This window comes from Lampetra fluviatilis, chromosome 44, assembly GCF_964198595.1.
Source record: "Lampetra fluviatilis chromosome 44, kcLamFluv1.1, whole genome shotgun sequence".
Taxonomy (NCBI): domain Eukaryota; kingdom Metazoa; phylum Chordata; class Hyperoartia; order Petromyzontiformes; family Petromyzontidae; genus Lampetra; species Lampetra fluviatilis.
Genome location: NC_136318.1, coordinates 2845579 through 2864866, shown reverse-complemented (window position 1 = coordinate 2864866; position 19288 = coordinate 2845579). Strand labels below are relative to the sequence as shown.

Genomic DNA, 19288 nt, shown 5'->3' with positions numbered 1-19288 from the left:
CGTCGTGGTGACGTCACCACCACTTAGTGGCAAATGGCGGTTGTTTTTGTGTTAGGTGCTCGCTAACAGCACTTGCCGCAACAGTCTGTTCAGGCTGTGTGTTACCGTGGAGGCAAGCGCCATCCAACAACAGCGGAGGGCAGAGGAGCGACGCTCACAACAACGAGCGGAGCGTCGGGCGGCTAAAACACAGCAAGTTAGCATAGTAGAGGGCACAGGCGATGCATTTACCAGCCATCCCACGTCAGTCAACCCATGACCTCCTGTCAGTGAGCCTTCGACACTTCACGTAGCATGAAAGGGCACATGGCCTGGCACAAGTGCCGTGGTGAGGCCACCGCTACTTAATGGAGAATGGCGGTTGTTGTTAATGTGCGCTTGCCTGCCAAAGGGTATTTCGAAGTTCAATTTGGATCTTGGTAATGGACAGGTTCCGCACTCTCGGCTCAAGGGAACATTGATCCCAAGCAGAGGCTGCCAAAGCCGTTCACAAGCAAGGTCCATTGATGGTCTCCATACTGCTGCTGCAGCTGCTGCAGCGTGCGCGTGGCTTGAAGCGGTCGTATGTGTGTATGTTGAACTTCCTTCGCGCCGCACGTAGCCATGCGTGCCAATGTCATCTGCCTTTGAAAAAAAAGATCTTCTTAAGCTCACTGGCCTTTACTCGGGAATCAAACTTCAGATTCTTCACTTATTTCTTCCGATATTAGCAAGCCGCTAGAGCTACGCACTTTTAAATCTAGATTGAAAACTCAGCTCTTTAGAAATGCTCGTTGTGTTTAGCTTGTTGTCCTTCCCCGATCGCACACACCTCCGATTAGCGCGGTTGGCTACGTACGGTGCAAAAGAAGTTCAACGTACGTACGTACACACACACATTGTGGTAGAAATGGTTTAGAGGCTCGTAAACACGTTCGGCTCACCTGCTTCTTCCACAAAGTACTTGACGACGAGGTAGATCCTGCCCTGTGGCTTGAGGTCCAGCTGCGGGAAATAAAAAAAAAGGCACGCTTAGCATAGCCGGGCGGCCGCGGCAGCGGCGGTTACACTGCACGTGGCCTGTAACCCGGCACACAGGAGACGTTTGCGCCACACACATGGCATGGTTTTTCTACCCGTCCCGGATGACTTCTGCTTGTCCACAAAGAGGGCTGGTGGATAACAGGATGAATTCAGTGCTTGTGGAAGACTACTTTCGGGGTGACTCATCTTATCTACAAATAAACAAGTTTGGTTTTTTTCTTCCTAATTTTCTCCCGAATGCACAATCGCTAGCGCGCCACGAGACGAAAAATCCAGTCGCAATCTCACAAAAGCGGTGGATATCACCGAGCTACCTCCAAGCATTCTCCAAAGTCAGTACAGGAGCGGAGCTCTCGCGCCCACACTGCCACGTGACGGTACTGTTCGACGCACAACAGTCCAACCGAAACAGTTCTCAGCGCGAGCATTCGGCTAAATGAAGCTCAAATTTGATGCGGTGTTTTTTTTGGTGCAATAATTAATATGACTCTAAGCACCATTGAACTGGCTTGGCACTTGAGAGCCCGGATTAAATCACGGGCTGTGGCTGAAATCCAGATTAGAACCCAGAACGCTCAGCGGTGCCACGGCTCAGGGCTCCGACCTTCGAGCCGTCCGGTCAACCTCACAAATAAACGAGGCGAATGGGGGGTGTGGGGGGGGAGCCCTTACTCACAGATCCTAGAGGATCATTTCGCGAGCCGCGAGCGGCGGCGGGCAACACGAGACGCGGCTCGCGAGGAGACGTCGCGACAGAGCGCCGCCCCACGTTCGCCGCCCCATCGCACCGAAGCCTTACCCAGAATTCCGTGCGGCCGCTGCCCTTCTTGCACTTCTCGGCGAGCGAGGCGACGCCCAGGGTGGTGTCAGAGAGGGCCCTCTCAGGCGTCACCATGAGCACAAACTGCATCACGCGCCCGTCGTAGATGTGGGCGTCGAAGCTACTGTTCCATTCGGGGTGCATCGTGGGTTTCTTCTGCACCAGAGTCTTCCCGCGATCTGCCATGGAGGGGGGGGGGGGGCGGCGAGAAATATACGAAGGGGGAAAAATTAATTTCCCATGCGCGTGCGGGCCTGCCCGTTTGTTGTTGTTGTTGTGGTTGTTGTGGTTGTTGTGGTTGTTGTGGTTGTAGTTGTTGCAGTTGTTGCTGTTGTCCCGCGACGCTTTTCGACGTGCGTTCGAAATCCGGTGTGTCAAGATTAGAGAGAAAAACTAATTTTGTTCCGGGCCGTGTGACAAGATGTAAGTACGTACGTACGTTGAACTTCTTTCGCACCGTACGTAGCCACCCGTGGCTAACCGGAGGTGCGGGCAAAGAGATGGCGTCGCACGTGGATGACGCAGGATGGCGTCGCACGCAATGTGTCACCATCTTTGTGAGCAAGGCTCGACGCTTTAAGCGTCGGTTCTTTAAAGTTTTGGGCGACCCTTTGACCAAATCGGCCAGGTTTTTTGTTTTAACAAAGGGCAGCGCCCCGAATAGCCACGCAACAGACGGACGGACGGTCGGTCGGGATATCGCGCGAGTGCACGTTACCGTTTTTCGACCGTAGTTGGAGGGCAATGAAAACTTTTTAAAAACGAAAATCCCAACGGACGAACTGGAGAATTCGTGTTCGGGTGGCTTGACGGCCCAATTCGTTTTCAGACAGGAAAGCCATTCGCAATAACAACAAATACATTTGCATTATTATTATTTACATGTCATTAATGTCATGAAGTGCATCTCAAAAGTCTGCAGAAGAATGTGACGCAGTTTCTTTCGCACGGAAGCGCTGGGGTGGAGGCAGCCGGAGCCGGCGCCACCAAATAAAACATTGCCCAAGCTCTGTGGCCCGACACTGGGACGCTTGGCCAACTCCATCGCGACTCCACGCGGCGTCGCCATTTTTCAAACACGACTCCTTCACCATAGAATGGAGAATGAAGGAGGAGTGCATTGCGAATTGACTCACTGGTGGGCGTAAGTCAACTTGTCGTGTCGCACGTGACTCGGTTCTACCTTGTACCGTCATGCGGTTTTGCTCCTTATAATGGTAATTGTTTTGTCTCCAATGCAGTGCAAGCATGGCGGCTTTGAGTCATCGTGGATTTTTTTTATTTGTTGTAAGTAATGAGTTAATTGAAGGAATGAATGCTTTCCTTCAGCTGCCAGCACCACGACTCGACTACTTGGATGCAAAACGAAGGCACGAAGAGAGCCTGGCCAAACAACCCAAGCCAGGACATCCTAACACATTCCTGATCATGATCATCAGTGTACCGTTCAACACTATAAATACGTGGATCATCAATACACATACATTCTATTTCATCCGTCAGACAAGTTCGATCCACTGCTGGATGAAGGCCTGTCCAAGCCGTTGCCATCTACCCAGGGGCCTGTGAAGCTACAATGCATCTATAGCTTCTGCAATAAAGCTGATATTATCGCACAATCTCTGTGGTGAATATTCTCATGAACATGCTTCCTCCTTTACACTCTTACAGACGACACTATTTTTAATTTACCAAGTAAGGCGCAACCGAGCTATGTAGCGCTATTTCAGAAGCCACCTGGCTATCGCAAGTGATAGATCAGCGAAGCGGCTTATCATGTGGAAATGTATTGCAGCCAAATAATCTAAACGCACGTTGATTCTCAATGTCGAGTGAAAAACCAGAGGACCCGGAGAAAATGTACGCGACCACCGGGTGAATATGCAAACTACATCAAGCCAAAGGGTTTGGATCGAACCCACGACCTCCTGTATACCAGGCGAGGTAGTTAACATCTCCTAGCCACCGTGATGCCTAAGATCTTGTCGGACCTGGGAAGCTAATCCGGCTGGAGCCTGGTTAGTTTCTCAGACAAGACGCTTCCTGTGAATAGTGAATGCTGTGGACTTGGGCCGAGGTCGCCAGAAGTTGGCAGCAATGCGACACATGCTTGGCGTTTTTCATTTACGAGTCACGGTTGCTTCTGGGAACACGGCAGGCCCAAAATATAATTGGGAGAAGAAAAGCATGTTGATTCATTAATAGGACTCGCTGAGGGTGGGGGAATGTGTTGGCCGGGCTGCGGCGGGCGGCGAGATGACAACACGCACGCACTTTGCACGGCACGCAAAGAGCATCGTCTTACTCGGCCCGCATTTGTTTGAGCGAGGAAGGTCGTGGCAGCAGCGCGGGAGGGCGCCCCCCCCCCCCCCCCCGTCGCTTGAAACCTCGTTGACTAAGCACCCAGCCCACCCCCGAAGTGTCGGTGGGGAGGGGGGCAGCGATCATCCCGCGACCACCCAAAGCGTGCGCTCGCCGCCCCTCTTGTTGCGCGCGATCCGACAAAGCGTCGGTGCGTCACGCGATGATCAAGCGTGCCCAACGGGCGGTTCAGTCGGCCCACCCCACATCTGGTGGCTCGAGTCACTGGGACCCCCCCCCCACACCTCGTGCGCCCCGCCACCCCGCGTGAGTAAGAATCGTAAATTTGAAACAAAAGACGACGAATGTCAACGAACGGACGGCAGCAGATAATGCCGCGTTCTCACGAGCGCTACGGCGCACCAACCGGGCTGGCAGGCGGCTCTGGTCCGAGGTACATAAAAAGCCTCCCAACCGGGGTCAGCCTGGCACCACGTTAACCCCTTTCCCGCCGACACATCCGAGCCGTGCCCGGCGTGGTGGGGGGTGGAGAGGGCGCTCCTTCGTGGTGTGTGGGTGGTTTTCCACCGACTATTTGCCAAGCTGAGCCAGGGGCAACCCGTGCGACGACGGCCTCACGAGCAATCGGCATCAAGCAGGGGCCAGGGTCCGAGTCAATCCACGCCGTTTCGACTTGATGTGTGTGAGGGGTGCGATGCCGGCAGCACGGCTCGGTTTCTGCAGTGGAAAAAACCCAAGCTGGTGCTGCCCTCCCAGGCTTGCGCCGGACCGGCTCGGCACAGCACCCGGCGCGCGGTTCGGCGTGCATGGTGGGAAAAGTGGTAAGTAAAAAAAAGAAAGAGGTTGCCTGGTGTTAGGCGCACTCTCATTTTTATATCAGACGCTTGCACGCTTTCACCCAGGCTAGCCTCGGAAGCAGTAGTGACGCCAATGAGTTGACGTGGGCCGGAGTGAGCCACACTGTATCCTGGGTCCGGTAGTGGGCTGCTGTCCCTGTGCTACCGGGCCCACTTGCCAATTTGCCATGGAACTGTCGCGCAAGAGTCTTGCTTTCCGCCTGCTCGAGTAATACGGCAAAACCGAATGACCAGGCATGTTTAAAGAAGCAAAAACTAAAAAATAAATCATGAAATAAGTGCGTTAAGGTTGTCTGGACTAGTATGTACTCACTGCCCTCTACATTTCAGATCCTAAACACACGGTCAGACGTGTCTATGAAGGTTAATACCAGCCGGGTACACATTATTTTCCGTTTGCACACCGACAGCCCAATGCGAAAGTCATTTGCGGAAAAAGGGACCCACTTAAAATTCTGATTTTGTCGGTGCCGACGGCTGTCGAGACTAGCGATTGCCGTAACGCAGTCACTCTTCTCACTCTAAAACATCCACCTTCCTGACGCGAACAGTCTCCACGGTCGCGTGGCCCCGCAAGGAGTGGCTCGTTTAACGTGGAACGAATTCACTGGGGAAAACTACAGGCGTTGTCACGTGACCAAGGCAAGCCTCGCTTAGCTCGCCCAGCAAAACAAAAAACCAGAGGGTCGGTGCACTTACATTCAGAAATGACTCCCTAACATCGCAAGGCACATGTGGGAGCTCTCAAGCCGAGAAGGCACTGCCCGAAATCTGAAAACGTAATGCATTTGGTCTAGGTCAAGAGGTCACCATGTCCAGTGCCACCAAACAGCACAACCATTGCTTGCTCCCTTCCGCTCCATGCCGCACTTGTAGCAAAGGCGACACTCGATTTCGGAGGGCCTCTTACAGCCTCGTGTCATTCCCACCGTAAAGTCGTACGGTGAATTATCCAAATCTGTGGAATTGCAAGGCCAACTGAAAGCTAAAGAGGAATCCTTTATCTGGAAGCTGGGGAACTTGTACAAAAAAATTATCTTTTGGCCTGCACTATTTTTTTCTGTTAAGAGGTTTAACCCCACCCCACCCCCCTACCGCAAACAGCCCCAGTTGGAGAGTCCTATAAAAATAAAATACTACTCGAGGGGTCCAGCCTCGAAAAAAAAACCCACGTGGCACTGAGCTCAGATGGCGGAGGGACCACGTGTGGTAGTGGTGGGGCCTCTCCTGCCCCTCCCCCGCCCCCCCCCTGCCCCCTGGGGGTAAGAACCCCCCAAAAGTGTGAATAACTAATGTTGCATGTGGGTTTTTTTTTTTCCGGGCCCGCACCGTTTCTCCGTTCTCGATTGGTCTTTCCTCATCTCGACAAGATGATTCGAAAGCCGGAGAACTGTCAAGTGCGCACGCGCGCACGCACACACACACGCACGCACGCACACACGCACCTGTGTCCAATGACTCCTTGATGTTGACCGAGCAGAAAGGTTGTCCTCCATCCTCTTGGCTGGCAGTGCCCAGGTCGTACTTGGACAGGGTTATCCTCAGGAAGGGCGCCATGGCCTCCACTCGCGACCGATTGCCTGTCTCTGCAAGAGACGAGAACGACGCGGGACACAGGGCCGTCGCGTTACCAACCAAAGATCCTCCAAGCCTCAACTGGCCGCACGCTCGCGGCTCCCGCCGTCGATCCACGGCCTGCCACTCCACGCGGTGCGGGTCGTGGCGGTTATTTTACCGCACGGGGCAGTCCTCGACGGAAGGACACATCTTCTTGGTTCTTTCGGTAAAGTCACGCAGAAGGGAAGTAATAAAATAATAAAAATAAAACATAATAAAACAATTCTCACGACGTTTCGGCCACAACGCAAGCAGCCGTCCTCAGGTGAAAACCAGGTCTGTCGAGGCGACAGCGTCTGAATGAAACAGCACACGTGCTTGGAGCATATATATAAGGACACACTTCGTTCCCGAGGCCCCAGTCGTAAGTCGGAACACAACGATGCACCGGATTTAAATGCCCGTACGGGGCAGTGCTACGAAGTTTGTAATTGTTCAAAAAAAAGGGCAGCTTTGTCAAACTGATAAATTCTAAGAAATATGATACATTTGCATGTAATGCAAAAATACATTTACATGATATGCAAATGTACTCTACCCCTTTGCAAAACATTCAAGAAACATCTCAAGGCCCTCTTTATCTGCGTTGGGTCAGGGCTTTCCGAGCAGCCCTGAGCTTGGCTCCGCGCCTCCGAGTTGTTGCCTTGTCTGCAAAATTTGGCGCGTTATAAATGCCATAATTATTATAATTAATACTATGATACCCAGGACCGGTTCAGATGTCAATCACCACTCGTGTTATCGGCGGGGAACCAAACTTGACAGCGCCAGTGAGCTAATTTTTTTTCATTTTTTACCATGCAAGACCCCACTGAGCTGTATAGCCTTTTATTCATAAGCGACCTGGCGGCCGAACATGATAGCCCAACGAAGTGGCTCATCATCGTCTCGTCGAAATTTCTAGCAGCAGACAAATATGCACGTCGATTCTAAATGTGGCTGGAAAAACCGGAGGACCCGGAGAAAAATCCACGCATCCACGAGATGAAAGACACCGCAAACTCCAAATATACAGCAGGCGTCAAGGGTGTCGGGGATCAGACCCCACGACCGCCTGCATACCAGGCGATGCAGTTAACATCTCATAGCCACCCCGTTCACCTCCTTCCGGACGCCAGCGTCGCAAACAGAAGGCGCTTCGCAGCGGCGGCGATGGCTTCGGGACACCACATATTTGCCCAAACCTTACTGCGGTAATGGCAGGGTACTGGCTGGCAAATTGTGCATCAGGGACAAGCGGTAAATGGGACTCGCCCCCCCCCAACACCCTCATCCTCCCGCCGCTCCAAATATTACTTCACCATCATCATCTTTACCCCGCTGCGTGTTTATTTTTCATTTTGGCTCTTTTCACTTTTATCACCCCCCCCCCCCGTCCCCCCCAACCCCTTACTTACTTTCGTCCCATTTTCTTTGGTACTACACCTCCACGGTAAATGGCGGGTCAAATTGGCCGCACGCATCTCGCTACGCTGAGAGTGCGGTTGCCATGGCTATTGGCAATTGTATGGAAGTGCTCGGACGCAACCGTTGCCGAGCCCGCCCCCACCCTCACACCTCCAGCAGGGTCAGCTATGGAAACACCATGGTCAGCCAGCTGTGTGCGTCTGTCGTCCGTCCGTACGTACGTACGTCACACCCACCCATCCATTCATCCACCCAACCGCCGCCCACCGCGCCCAGTCCATGGCTACGTACGGTGCAAGATAAGCTCAACGTGCAAAAAAATACAAAAACAAAAATCTCCCCCGTGTAGCCTTAGCAGACTGTCGGGGCAAGTGCTGTTAGCGAGCAGCACCTATGAAGGCCGGCACGGAACACGAGGGGGTGGGTGGCCAGCACCACGCGCGGACCACAACTATCACCACCACCAACATTACCACCAAAGACAAAGATCCCCCGTATAGCCTTAACAGACTGTCGGGGCAAGTGCTGTTAGCAAGCACCTATGAAGGGCAACACAGCACATGAGGGGGTGGTTGGCCATCACCAGCCTCTTTTGTCTCCCCATGATCAATTTCTGAGAACTGCTGCCGAGAGTGGACGCAATCCGAGTGAATCGGTTTAAGGATTAAAAAAAAGTTCATTTTTGATTTTCGCCCCAGACATTTTCAATTTGCACTCCTGGTGCCAAATCGAAAAGTTAAGTAATAATCCATCGAGGCTTTCGCAGCGACCAGTAGTTCCGTCAAGACGACTTGACGGAACTACTTCCACAAGTGCGCAAACGATTTTGCTTTGGCGGAAACACGAGCGCATCTCAGAACCCTCACGCGCTTGCGTGGAAACTACAAACGTAGTTTTGCAGGAGGTTAAAGGTTGCAAACCGTTGCACAACTGTGCCGCTTAAAGTACCAGTCACACGGCAAGGCCCACGAAACCAAATGACCTTTTGGACCAGAATTCTTTGCCAGCTGATGCACGCGACTCTGAATAAATATGCAAATTACGCTCCCATTGCACTCAATGACGTAATTACTTCGAGCTATCGCAAATGTCATCGCTGTATTATAAACGCAACACCCTACAACCGTAGAGATAATGCGGTTTGAAGTCTGAATGCAGCACTAACTTTTTTTGCATGACAGCCCTTTTGTTAATCCATTTCTGGATCAAGGTCTCGCCACGCCAGTCATTTGACTCATCATACTTCACCACGCTGGTCAGTGTGTTCGTGAAGGAGGGGGTGGGTTGGTTGTGGTTGGGTGGGTTTGGTGGGTGGGTGGGTTCCCAGGAGAAGTTTCAGATACCCGCTCGCGTCAGCCACGGCCTGGAATCGAACTCGCTGGGTTCGTATCGAAGCATGCCAACTGCTGCGCACAAAAAGCCAAAATCAACCGCCGTTATACCGAAACGGAGGCTTCAATATTCACGGTTGGGCAACATTTTTCCCCATTATCTTCAGCGGCCGCAGCTGACGGGGACTTCCGTAATTTGAGCAGCAACCGCGGGGCAACCACCAACGCAGGGAAGAGGAAACGAACCTCCCCGGGGTCCCCGTCGCGTTCCCGTTTCGACTCTCCGCCACAAAATTTACCAATGCCCAACAATGGGCGGCTATTGTCGCCCCGAAGCGTAATTAACGGCGACCTCGTGGGTAGCTTGGCAACGCACGTCTTGCACACGCGCACGCACGTACAAACAAAGCATACTCGCCCAAACTCACCTCCCCGAGTTAATCTAGGCAGCCTCAGGCTTCCATGGAAATGACATTATTCTCCTCTGGCTCGCAGTCACAATGAACATTATTATTATTATTATTTTTTTTACCACTGACATTTAATTTCCCGATATCAAAAATTAAACAACGGCCAAAGGCTATCGGCCCGCAAATGTATTCTACCGCTGATACAAGCACACGGTGGGTCTTCGGCGTGCGGGGGACAATCAAACTTGGAAGGGTCGTGATGCCGTGACAACGGACCGACCTTAATTGCAATGTCTATCAGCATGAAAACACTCTGGAGGATTAATTGCGTCGATATCGGAGCGCCACAGGACCACCGGAGCATTCCCTAAATGGCGTGCGAAGCGCATCCGCCGCCCATCCACACACAATTTTGGCGGACCGCTTTTACTACGGCGTTTAAAAAATTTTCACTCAAATGTCACCGGCGCATCGAGGTGGGGGGGGGGGGCCTTTTGGTGGCGAGCTATCAAAAGAGCGGATTGGCGGCGCTGCGGTCGGCACTCCGCTGCGGTATGTACGGATCCCCCAAATCGCAGCGCACGCACCACTCTCGTGTGAAGCTTGTGTTGCGAATGATGGGACCAACCCCGATTGAAAAGTGGAAAAAATTGATCAGAGGAGTTGTTAACAAAAAAAAGACACACTTGGAATACGCAAAATCCGCAGCAAAAAATTCACTCGTTGCAAGCATAACAGACGCGCTTTGCCCCGACAGCTTCCGCGCCCGCTAAATATTTTAATTCCGAGACAACACATGCTTGGATAGCGTCAATGCACGCAATCCATACGTGTGCGTCATTTTTGTTTCGAACCTGCTTTGCCTTGCGCGTCAGCTGGTGCAGTGCGCAAGCCTGAACTCCATGGCAAAAACACGAAACATTATTCTTCGCCAATTTTTCCTGTTCCAAATTGCCTGTATAACGTTCTGGCAGCGCTCACTAGAGTAACGGTACAGCAGTAGCTTACAGGGAAAGGAGTAAAAAAAACACTACACCTGGCTAAGAAAATCGAACAAAAGCAAAAAAAAACTGCGCACAAAAAAACATGGACGCAGCTACACGCTCGGCATCACGGCCCAGTGGTTGACTTCTTCTCAGTGCAACTCAACTCCTGAGGGCCTACTGGCTCACAACTCGGTGTAACTATTTACAGCTTTTGGTCGATCCAGTGCTGGATCAAGGCCCCCGTGCACGCCACGTCAGTCGCAGGGATTGTTCCACCACACCTCATAACGCCGTTCCGTTACACAGGTCCGTGAACCGCCGTTGGGGATACCGACGACCCGCCACTCACGTTGGCTACGGGCCCAGGAATCGAACCCAGGTATCGTTAGCGTTTAACGGCGCGAGGCGCTAACAGGCTGCGTCACCCAGCAATGAATAATGCACGATATTCTACAGTGATTTTTAACTAATGGCATTATTAAATCCGCATGATTGAGTCAACCAACACTGCGGGAAAGGTTAATTACCATCACCGCTCTCTTTGTGCTGTGAATATGGGCGAGTGCGATATTAATAATAATAACAACGCAGGCTCACAAATGTGAATCCCCAACCCACCCCCTGTTCATGCTCCGAGTATCCCGGCAGCCTTAGTTAGCCATCCGACGGTTGCAAGATCACAGTCGCGTGGTGGACGTTAAACTTCTGCCGAGAGAAGAGAAAAAGGGCAGGCGGGGATGGCGGGAAACAATAAAGCATCAATAGGAAAAATCAGGGTCACGTGAGAATTACGATAGCGCTTTCCCGCACGTGCCTGTCCAAGGAAGCGATGCATTCGCGATGATAATAATAAAGGCGGTGCCAGGCAGCGGTGCGCCCATAGGCCGCGAAGGGACTAGGGGGCTGGCCTAGCGGCTCTGCCCGCGAGGACACACCTCGGCAGGCAGGGCTGGGATGCTGAAGGGGGCGGGGGGGGAGACTTTTTAGCACTGGTTTGTGTCTCAAGGTTTTTGGGTAAAGCCTTTGGTCAAAGTTGATAGATTTTTTTTTATCGCAAACAAAAAAAAATCTAAACACGCATCAATAGCACTGTGACCTTACGAGGAAATGTACAGAAGAGGCAACGTTTGGGGCGATGGTCCTCCTTCATGGCACAAGAGTGAAATTTTCCATAGGGTGAGTCCCTGATTTAGCGTTTTACTCTAACTGCAATGGCTAACGGCCAGATGGACGGCCACACAGAACGGATGAAACATCAACAGGCCGATGCTCACATCTCCTTCATGAATGGAAAATTACAGACAGGCCACAGTAGTACGACTGTGGCCAAGCAACCAAAACCATGGACCGTATAAGTAAACCCATAGAGACCCATAGAGATACAAAGAGGCCCACAGAGATCGAGACCCACTCGAAGTCACTCGCTCTGTTTAGGCATTCTTTTCAAGACTCGCCTGTTTTCGCCTGCAGGCCTACACTTCCCGTGGAAGACCAGTGGCCTTGTAAAAAGGTCAATTATTGTAATTATAATTACAGCCGTCCAAAACCAGGTACGTGCCACTTTTTCGCATTCATCCATTTGAACGCTAATTTACACTTCCATCGGACGGCCAATTAAAATGTTGGTCACTTAAGTGCCGCAAAGTGCGTTTTGTGTTTACCCATTAATGAGAGGTAAAACGCAGCAGCAGCAGCACCACTCAACCGAGCCACTGCATCTCAATTTGCTTGCAAATTAAAATGTACTCTGAAAACACGGAGCCCCTGGCAACCGGGCAAAACAATTCTGTCGTCAAAATTCGGTGCACGCTGGCGGCTTGCGCCTGCGGACGCTGGGCCCGGCCGGCTAAGCAGGCCCCGGTTGACGCAGCTATCGGCTGCTGTTACAAAGCGGCGCAAATTCACCGGAAAAATCCATAGGGCAGGGGGGAGCTCAGGTGCCAGGTTATGAAGAGTGGGAGAGGGTAAATTGAAAGGGGGGGGGTAGGATGCAGGTACCAGGGCCACACACCAACAACAGTTGCCACTCGCCACGAAGTGACAGGTGACAGTCACCACAGCACCTGTTCCAGGCAAGGTGCGCTTTGAGGCAACGTGAAGTGCCGAAGGCTCGCTCACAGGAGGTCACGGGACAGACCCAGCGTGCCATGGGTTGACCGTCTGAGGTGACTGGCGGATACACCGTCTGTGCCCCCTACCGTTTTTTTATATTTTATTGATATTATTTTTCTATCTACGTGGCTTTACCAAAAGACCCAAAGAATATAAAACACAAAAGTCAGTTTGAAAGAAATTCGTTTTCAGTGGCTTCCTGATGGCTGATAAGAGTAAATTATTTGATATCCCACTCATTCAACATAGTTAAAAAAACAAATCGCAAAATTCACCGGTATTGGCCACAAGGAAATCATAACCACGAAAGTAACACCACCTTAGGTAGTACTGACGAGTGAAATGTCTGGTCTGGGTCAATGTTTACACATCGCACCAGGTACTCATTTGAGGCCGAGTCGGGCTAGGGGAGGCCCATGACCGGTTCAGATATTCGTCATCGGCGTTGGCCGTGAGCGGGGACAAACTTGGGTCGCCGGGTTCGTAGCGCAGCGCTAACCCCCGCGCACTACCACTTCTCACTTGGCCATGGCAAATCGCTGCAGCGGGCATCCAAGGCAAGGTGCAGGAGTGAAAAACGGGCGCAAGGAAGAGACCCGTACAAGGTCACTCTCTGTCACACGCGTCTGGCGACCCTCGGGGTTGACAATTGTGCGCTCCCGCTTGTACACGTGCGTGCGTACACGTGCGTGCGTACACGTGCATGCGTACATGTGCGTGCGCGTGCGTGCGAGGCGGTGACTAATACCGCCCCCACCACGAGCGGCGGCGGGGCGGGGGCCGAGCGACTTGTGCAGCAAAGCAAAACGACAAATTTCATCCTCCCGTCGCTTCGTGCGCATTAACGGGGACACTCACCCCGTGACCACGTGACTCCTCTACCCCTCTTGATGCACACAAGGGGGGTGCGTTCCGTTCCCCACCGGGGAGGGAGGCGGGGGGGGGGACCTTTGTCTGGGTAAAACGCTCACGACAACGGCGTGCGAAGGCACACGTACGCGTACGCGCACGAACGGCGCGCATGTTTTTGCTTCGGTCAAATCCACCGCCCGGATCGGGGCCCTCCGTCGCGCCGATCTGTACTTCACCGCGTTCGGTCGGCGGCGGGTTTTGTTTTGGCCGAAGACGGAGGGAGCGTGGAAAGCGTGGAAAGCGTGGAAGTCCAGGGCGCTCTACGCATGCGCTGCCCGAGGCGCAACCCCGCTTAGCTTCCGAGATAGGCCGCATGTAGTCCGGGTGACTTGGTCAAAGGTCTCCGTGTGGATAACCGTGGGGGGAAAAACATGTATTTTTTTTGTTACAGTTATTTATCATTCCACGTGCTTTGCCACGCTGGTCACCGAACACCGGTGTCTGCGATGGCCAAGGCGCGCGGCATTACTAAGGGGGTGTTGTGGATACACGGTTGACTCCTGCCAAAACTGCAAAAAAACACGGGTGACGATTACGCCAGGGTCCGCCGTCAATGTTATTACAGTAATTTACTTGTTTACCCAGCAAAGCCTCAGCCAAGCCTCTTTCGTCACAGTCCCGCTCAGGATATCTTGGCCAATTCCTACATCAGTACATTTTCTTTGCGTGCAGAGAGCCGTCCGGGAGTGCCCGGGAAAAAATCAACACCGCAATGAAGGGGATAACCCTGAAAAAATCATCGGATTATTACATTACAATAAAATTTTGGGTCGTGGCTCACGAGGTCTCTGATGCGAAGTCAGCTCCCGAAGACGTTCCCGGCGCGCGGGAGCGAAACGTCGCACATCGTGCCGAACGAGGGCGCGCGGTTACGACCCCCAAAACACACCGGAGAGCTTCGCGGTAGCGGCAGTAGCCGGTGCACGACCGCGGAAGACCGAGACAAGCTCCGTTCACCATTCATTCTTCGCGAAAACACACGCGAGCCCCAGCTGGGTGAAATGTGTAACAACCACCAGATTGACACTCGCTGTGGGCAGGGTTACGTCAGACGCGCCGCCGGCGTGGCGGATGGCAATCAGTGTCACCTTTGCCAAAAATTACGAAACCGTCGAATTTTTTACGTAATCGCTGAAGAGCGCGCGTGTGTCACGACGAGTCATGGAACAAAAAAGGGGTTTCCGTAAGCCCCCTGGTTTCATCACAGGTACGCGCGCGCGCTTAAGTTCATACGCACTCCAAATCTAAAATCAAAACGCGTCGACCGAGAGGCAATCGATGCGATGCGTGGGCCGCAATGTTGCCGACCAAGATAGCGATAAGCCGCGTCGTCGCATTGTTCACTTTCAGCGAGCAGAGTTTAAACAAAATAAATAAATATTTTACCAGGAATTGCAGGGTTTCTTTGTTGTGGTACGAAGAGAAGTTCTTGACATTTTGGTAAAGTTACCCGTACGCGTATGTCACTATATGTATCCACATATCTATTGCAAAATATAGAGAGTCAGTGCTCCAGATAAGATTTGGCTGTTTGAGTAAATTGCACAAAAATTTTGATGCAAAACACAAATCCCAGCCATTCTCAATCCACCAACAGATGAAACCTCCATAATACAGGTTTTTTTTTTGGGTTAGATCGCGTAAATACAAATGTGCCGTTAAACCCGCCAGAGCCAATTAGTATGGTTTGTCACGTAAAAACAGAACGTGCCAATTCGTTCCTAGTACATCACGTCGGCGCGTTGGAGAGCAAATCCACAACATTTACAATTAGAGTACAACATTATGAATAATATTTGTCGCGAAAACCCTACGAGGTGTTAAACAGATGAAGCCTTCCCCTCCAACGCCATGCATTCTCAAGTGATAAACACACACAGCAGCAGCACCAGCAGCACACTGCGCAACTGCCCAACGATCCAACATGGTAAGGACGTTATTATTCCCGACTGCCGGACAACATAGTGACGCACCCACTTGAGAAGCACCCTACAAACCCTCCGGGCGATGCCATATTTACTCATGTGCATGCACTCACGCGCAGGAGACGGGAAACGTTTGCCACCGTTTCATTGTGCGCCGTTGAATCTCGATTTGCGCGATGATGGTTCTCCTGCACGGTGACCCCCCCCCGTACCACCGATCAGCGCGAAAGAAGTTCAACATACGTGCGTGTACGGACGCGTGCTGAACTTCTTTCGCACCGCACGTAGCCAACCGTGCTAATCGGAGGGTAAGCACAAGAAACTAAAAACAAAAAGCGGTTCCAAGGATATGAGTTTTCAATACAGACGATTTTAAAGTGTACCGCTTTCATTATCGGAAGGAAGAGCGTTCCAGATGGCCGCAGAAGCACATCCCAAAGCGCGCGATGCCGGCAATCCGTCTTTGCTCAACGGGGGTTTGCGTGATGGCGAGCGTCAGTGGCAGCAGCTCGGCCACCACGAACCCCATGACCCCCCCGTTCATCGTGTGCCGTGTTCATTTTGCACAACAAAAGTGGAAGGATTGATAGAGGGGCAGAGGAGGAAGAGACAGAGAGCCAGCCGGAGAGATGGCGTCGGAGCAAGGGAAGGATGAGAGCGAGGAGCGAGGGAGAACGGAGCAGGAACGCGGGCTCGGGAAAGAGACACAGGGGCGGAAGTTGCACCGTAACCCATCATCGCCGATGAGCCAACGCAGCGGACAAATGATTGCGAATCCAGCGCTGTTCGCCGCTCAGCCACTTCAACTCAACCAGCTCTCGGCCCCGGTGGCCTCGACTTCAATTCCCCCAGCCACGGCTCGCGTCGGCGGCGAGTGACGTGCGAAGAGATATTCCTGGCCACCGCGCCTCCAACCTTCAACCCCCCCGCCCACAACTGACCATTACGGTAAAGTATGGTCAACCGTCACCCCCACCCCCCCCAATCCACGTATGACTGAAACAGGAGAGCGAAAGAGGCGGTCATCCAGCAGCAGTGAATGTAATGGATTGTCACAGCGGAATTGGAAGAATAAAAATGCGGAGCAACCAGAATTAATGAATGAATTTATAAACGCGCACACACACACACAATCCGAATCCATTGACAGGACAGATTAACAGGATGCTGTATGACAAACCCGGCTTCAAGTTAGACCAGACTCTTTGTAAATGTGAATAATCCGACATTTACCCCAACAAAATAACTTTTGTTTAACGTCCGCCCCATGCTTATTAACCACAGGTAAACGGGCGGGTGTGAGAGGGAGCGGTGGCGCAGTGGTTCAGCGCACTGAGCTATGAATCCGGTGACCCGAGTTCGATTTCTAGCCACGGATGACAGAAGTGGCGAGTGATCTCCGAACTGTTCCTTGGTCTTCCCTTCCCCAACTCACACCGACCGGCACGATTGGTCAAACAGCACCCCATGACTGGCAAGGCTTGACGAGTCCTCATCCAGCAGTGGATTGACAAAGGACTATTAAAAATTACAGGTGTTGTGAACGACGTCAAAAATGTGGCCTCTTATTTGGGAAATCAGTGAGACGTCATCACCGCCATAAGGAACAGCGTTCCCTCCTGTTCATACTTTACAATTTTTTTTATTTTACCAGGTAAAGCCCACAGAAGTGATCTGGCCAAAAACGATGGCTCAACGAAGTGGCATTGTCACCCGGAAAATTTATAGCGGCCAAATTATCACCCGGAAATTTTATAGCGGCGAAATTCTAATTATCATTCGGTGATGGCTCCCACAGCGCGTGGGTCATCACACCACAAGGGTTTGGAAATCCCCAAAGTTGCCAACTCCATTCCACCTTCTATCGTCCAGCGTGCCCCGACGAATCAACGTGGCACGCCTTCTCGATTCCTGCCCCGCACTCGGCCGCATGAATGCGTAACACCGCTGTCAGCCGGTCAGCCGGTGGCCGTGCGGCGGGGTAAAGCGTGGGTGCGTTCACAACACGCCCACCTCTTTCCAACGCGTCCGACCGACGTGGAAGAGTTTGTCCAAAAACATCCAATCTCGTGGGGGGTTGTGGAGGCCTTTTCGGGGAAAGAAGGGCAGGCTGTGGGCATGGACTCCATGCAGGAGGAACCTCATCACGACAACAATAGGAGATTTTCAAGTGCCATCGGTGGGGTCAGGGTGGGTATGAGCACTTGCTCACAGAGTCTGCGATGGCTATAGGGGTGGTCTTCGGTGGCGACACGGGCACAGTTTATAGCCACTGCTCCAGTGTGGGGGGGGGGGCACTCTCCAAAACTCCCTCTCGTGGAGGCCCTTCCGCTGGCAGTGGCGCGAGTGAGCAAATTGCAGGGCTGCGCCTTTACCGAGTTGGGAACGTCGCGGCGAAATCGCGGGGTCCCTCCCGCTACCATGTGATCACGCGGAGTAATCAATGTTCACGGGGAGCATGGATACATTGGCTTTTAATTAATGTTGCGCGCACGCACGCGGAAAAAAATATCTTCCCGATGGAAATGCGGGGGGCGAGGGGATATCCCCTCGAGTGAGAGGTTGGGGTTCGCTGAGCAAGCTCACAATAATAATAATATCCAGGGGCCTGCCTTGGCTCCTCCCACCCTCAACCAGTATATATACAAGGACGGTTTTCTTGGAATTTCTCTCACTTGATACAGCAATCGCGCTGCGACGGTTCCACCTGAAGACGGAAGCTTGTGTTGCCTCCGAAATGTCGTGATTTTTATTTTATTTTTTATTTTTATTTTGTTTTTATTTTACTTTTATTAATTTTAATTAAAAACATTTTTACCTACGTGACTTTAACGAAAAAACCTAAGAATATGGAAAAAAGGGATTTAAAAAGACGTAGCGGCGCATGGGCGGGACAATTATACAATCATAGAGAACACCTCCGCTGTAAAAAGCAAGATTTGCAGGACGAGATTCACGCGCCGTTCCAAAGTGACCCTCTCCCCCCGCCCACCACCGCGCTGTTGAAACAGGAATCCCGAAATTGCTCAACTCCTCCTCGCGTCGGCAGCGCTTAAGTGTTTTGAAGCGAGCCGTGTCTCAAGAATAACTTCCTTCCACGCAGGGCACTGTGAAGCAAGAGGCGGAATGTTTGAGAAGCCAACGTGACACGGCATTGCCTGCGACAGCCAGAATTTTCTTTACAGTATAAATAGATAAAAAGCCCCGTTGTGTTTGTTTAAAGGTCAGGAGGCATTGCCTCTGCGTTTCCCATCTGGCATTATTTCCTTAAAATCGTACTTCACTTCCTCCCCAAAGGCCAAACAGTCTCACGCATTGGCTTTCAAATCAAAGGCCGAAGCCGTTCATTTAAAGGGCCCGAGGTTTTGGCGATGCGAAGGCTTCGGACCTTAACAGTACAATACAATGTGCATGCGTGCAGCAAAAGGAAATAAAGAGGATTTGACCCGAGACTCAACTTGAACGGCGGGGTCAGCGATCCGACGGCACGGATGGCGGGGGGGAGAGAAGGGAGTTCCAAATTACGGGAGGCAGCAGAGAAGAAATGAGCGTTGGCTGGGGGCCTC

The 19288-nt window shown here is 52.1% G+C and overlaps 1 protein-coding gene across 6 annotated transcripts in view; it reads right to left on the bottom strand.

Annotated features, from left to right (window-relative positions):
• Positions 1-19288, bottom strand: part of LOC144947244 (protein kinase C delta type-like) — a 98529-nt gene that overhangs the window by 29351 nt on the left and 49890 nt on the right. For 5 of the 6 annotated variants that reach the window (XM_078876461.1, XM_078876463.1, XM_078876462.1 and 2 more), the window contains 3 exons: positions 6468-6608; positions 1823-2022; positions 924-984 (listed from right to left, as the gene is read on the bottom strand). In XM_078876461.1, the coding sequence (XP_078732587.1) occupies positions 924-984; positions 1823-2022; positions 6468-6579 (373 nt within the window). In that variant the 5' untranslated portion in view covers positions 6580-6608. Of the gene's footprint in view, positions 1-923; positions 985-1695; positions 1797-1822; positions 2023-6467; positions 6609-19288 lie in introns of those variants that run through there. The other variant, XM_078876464.1, reaches the window with a different exon arrangement.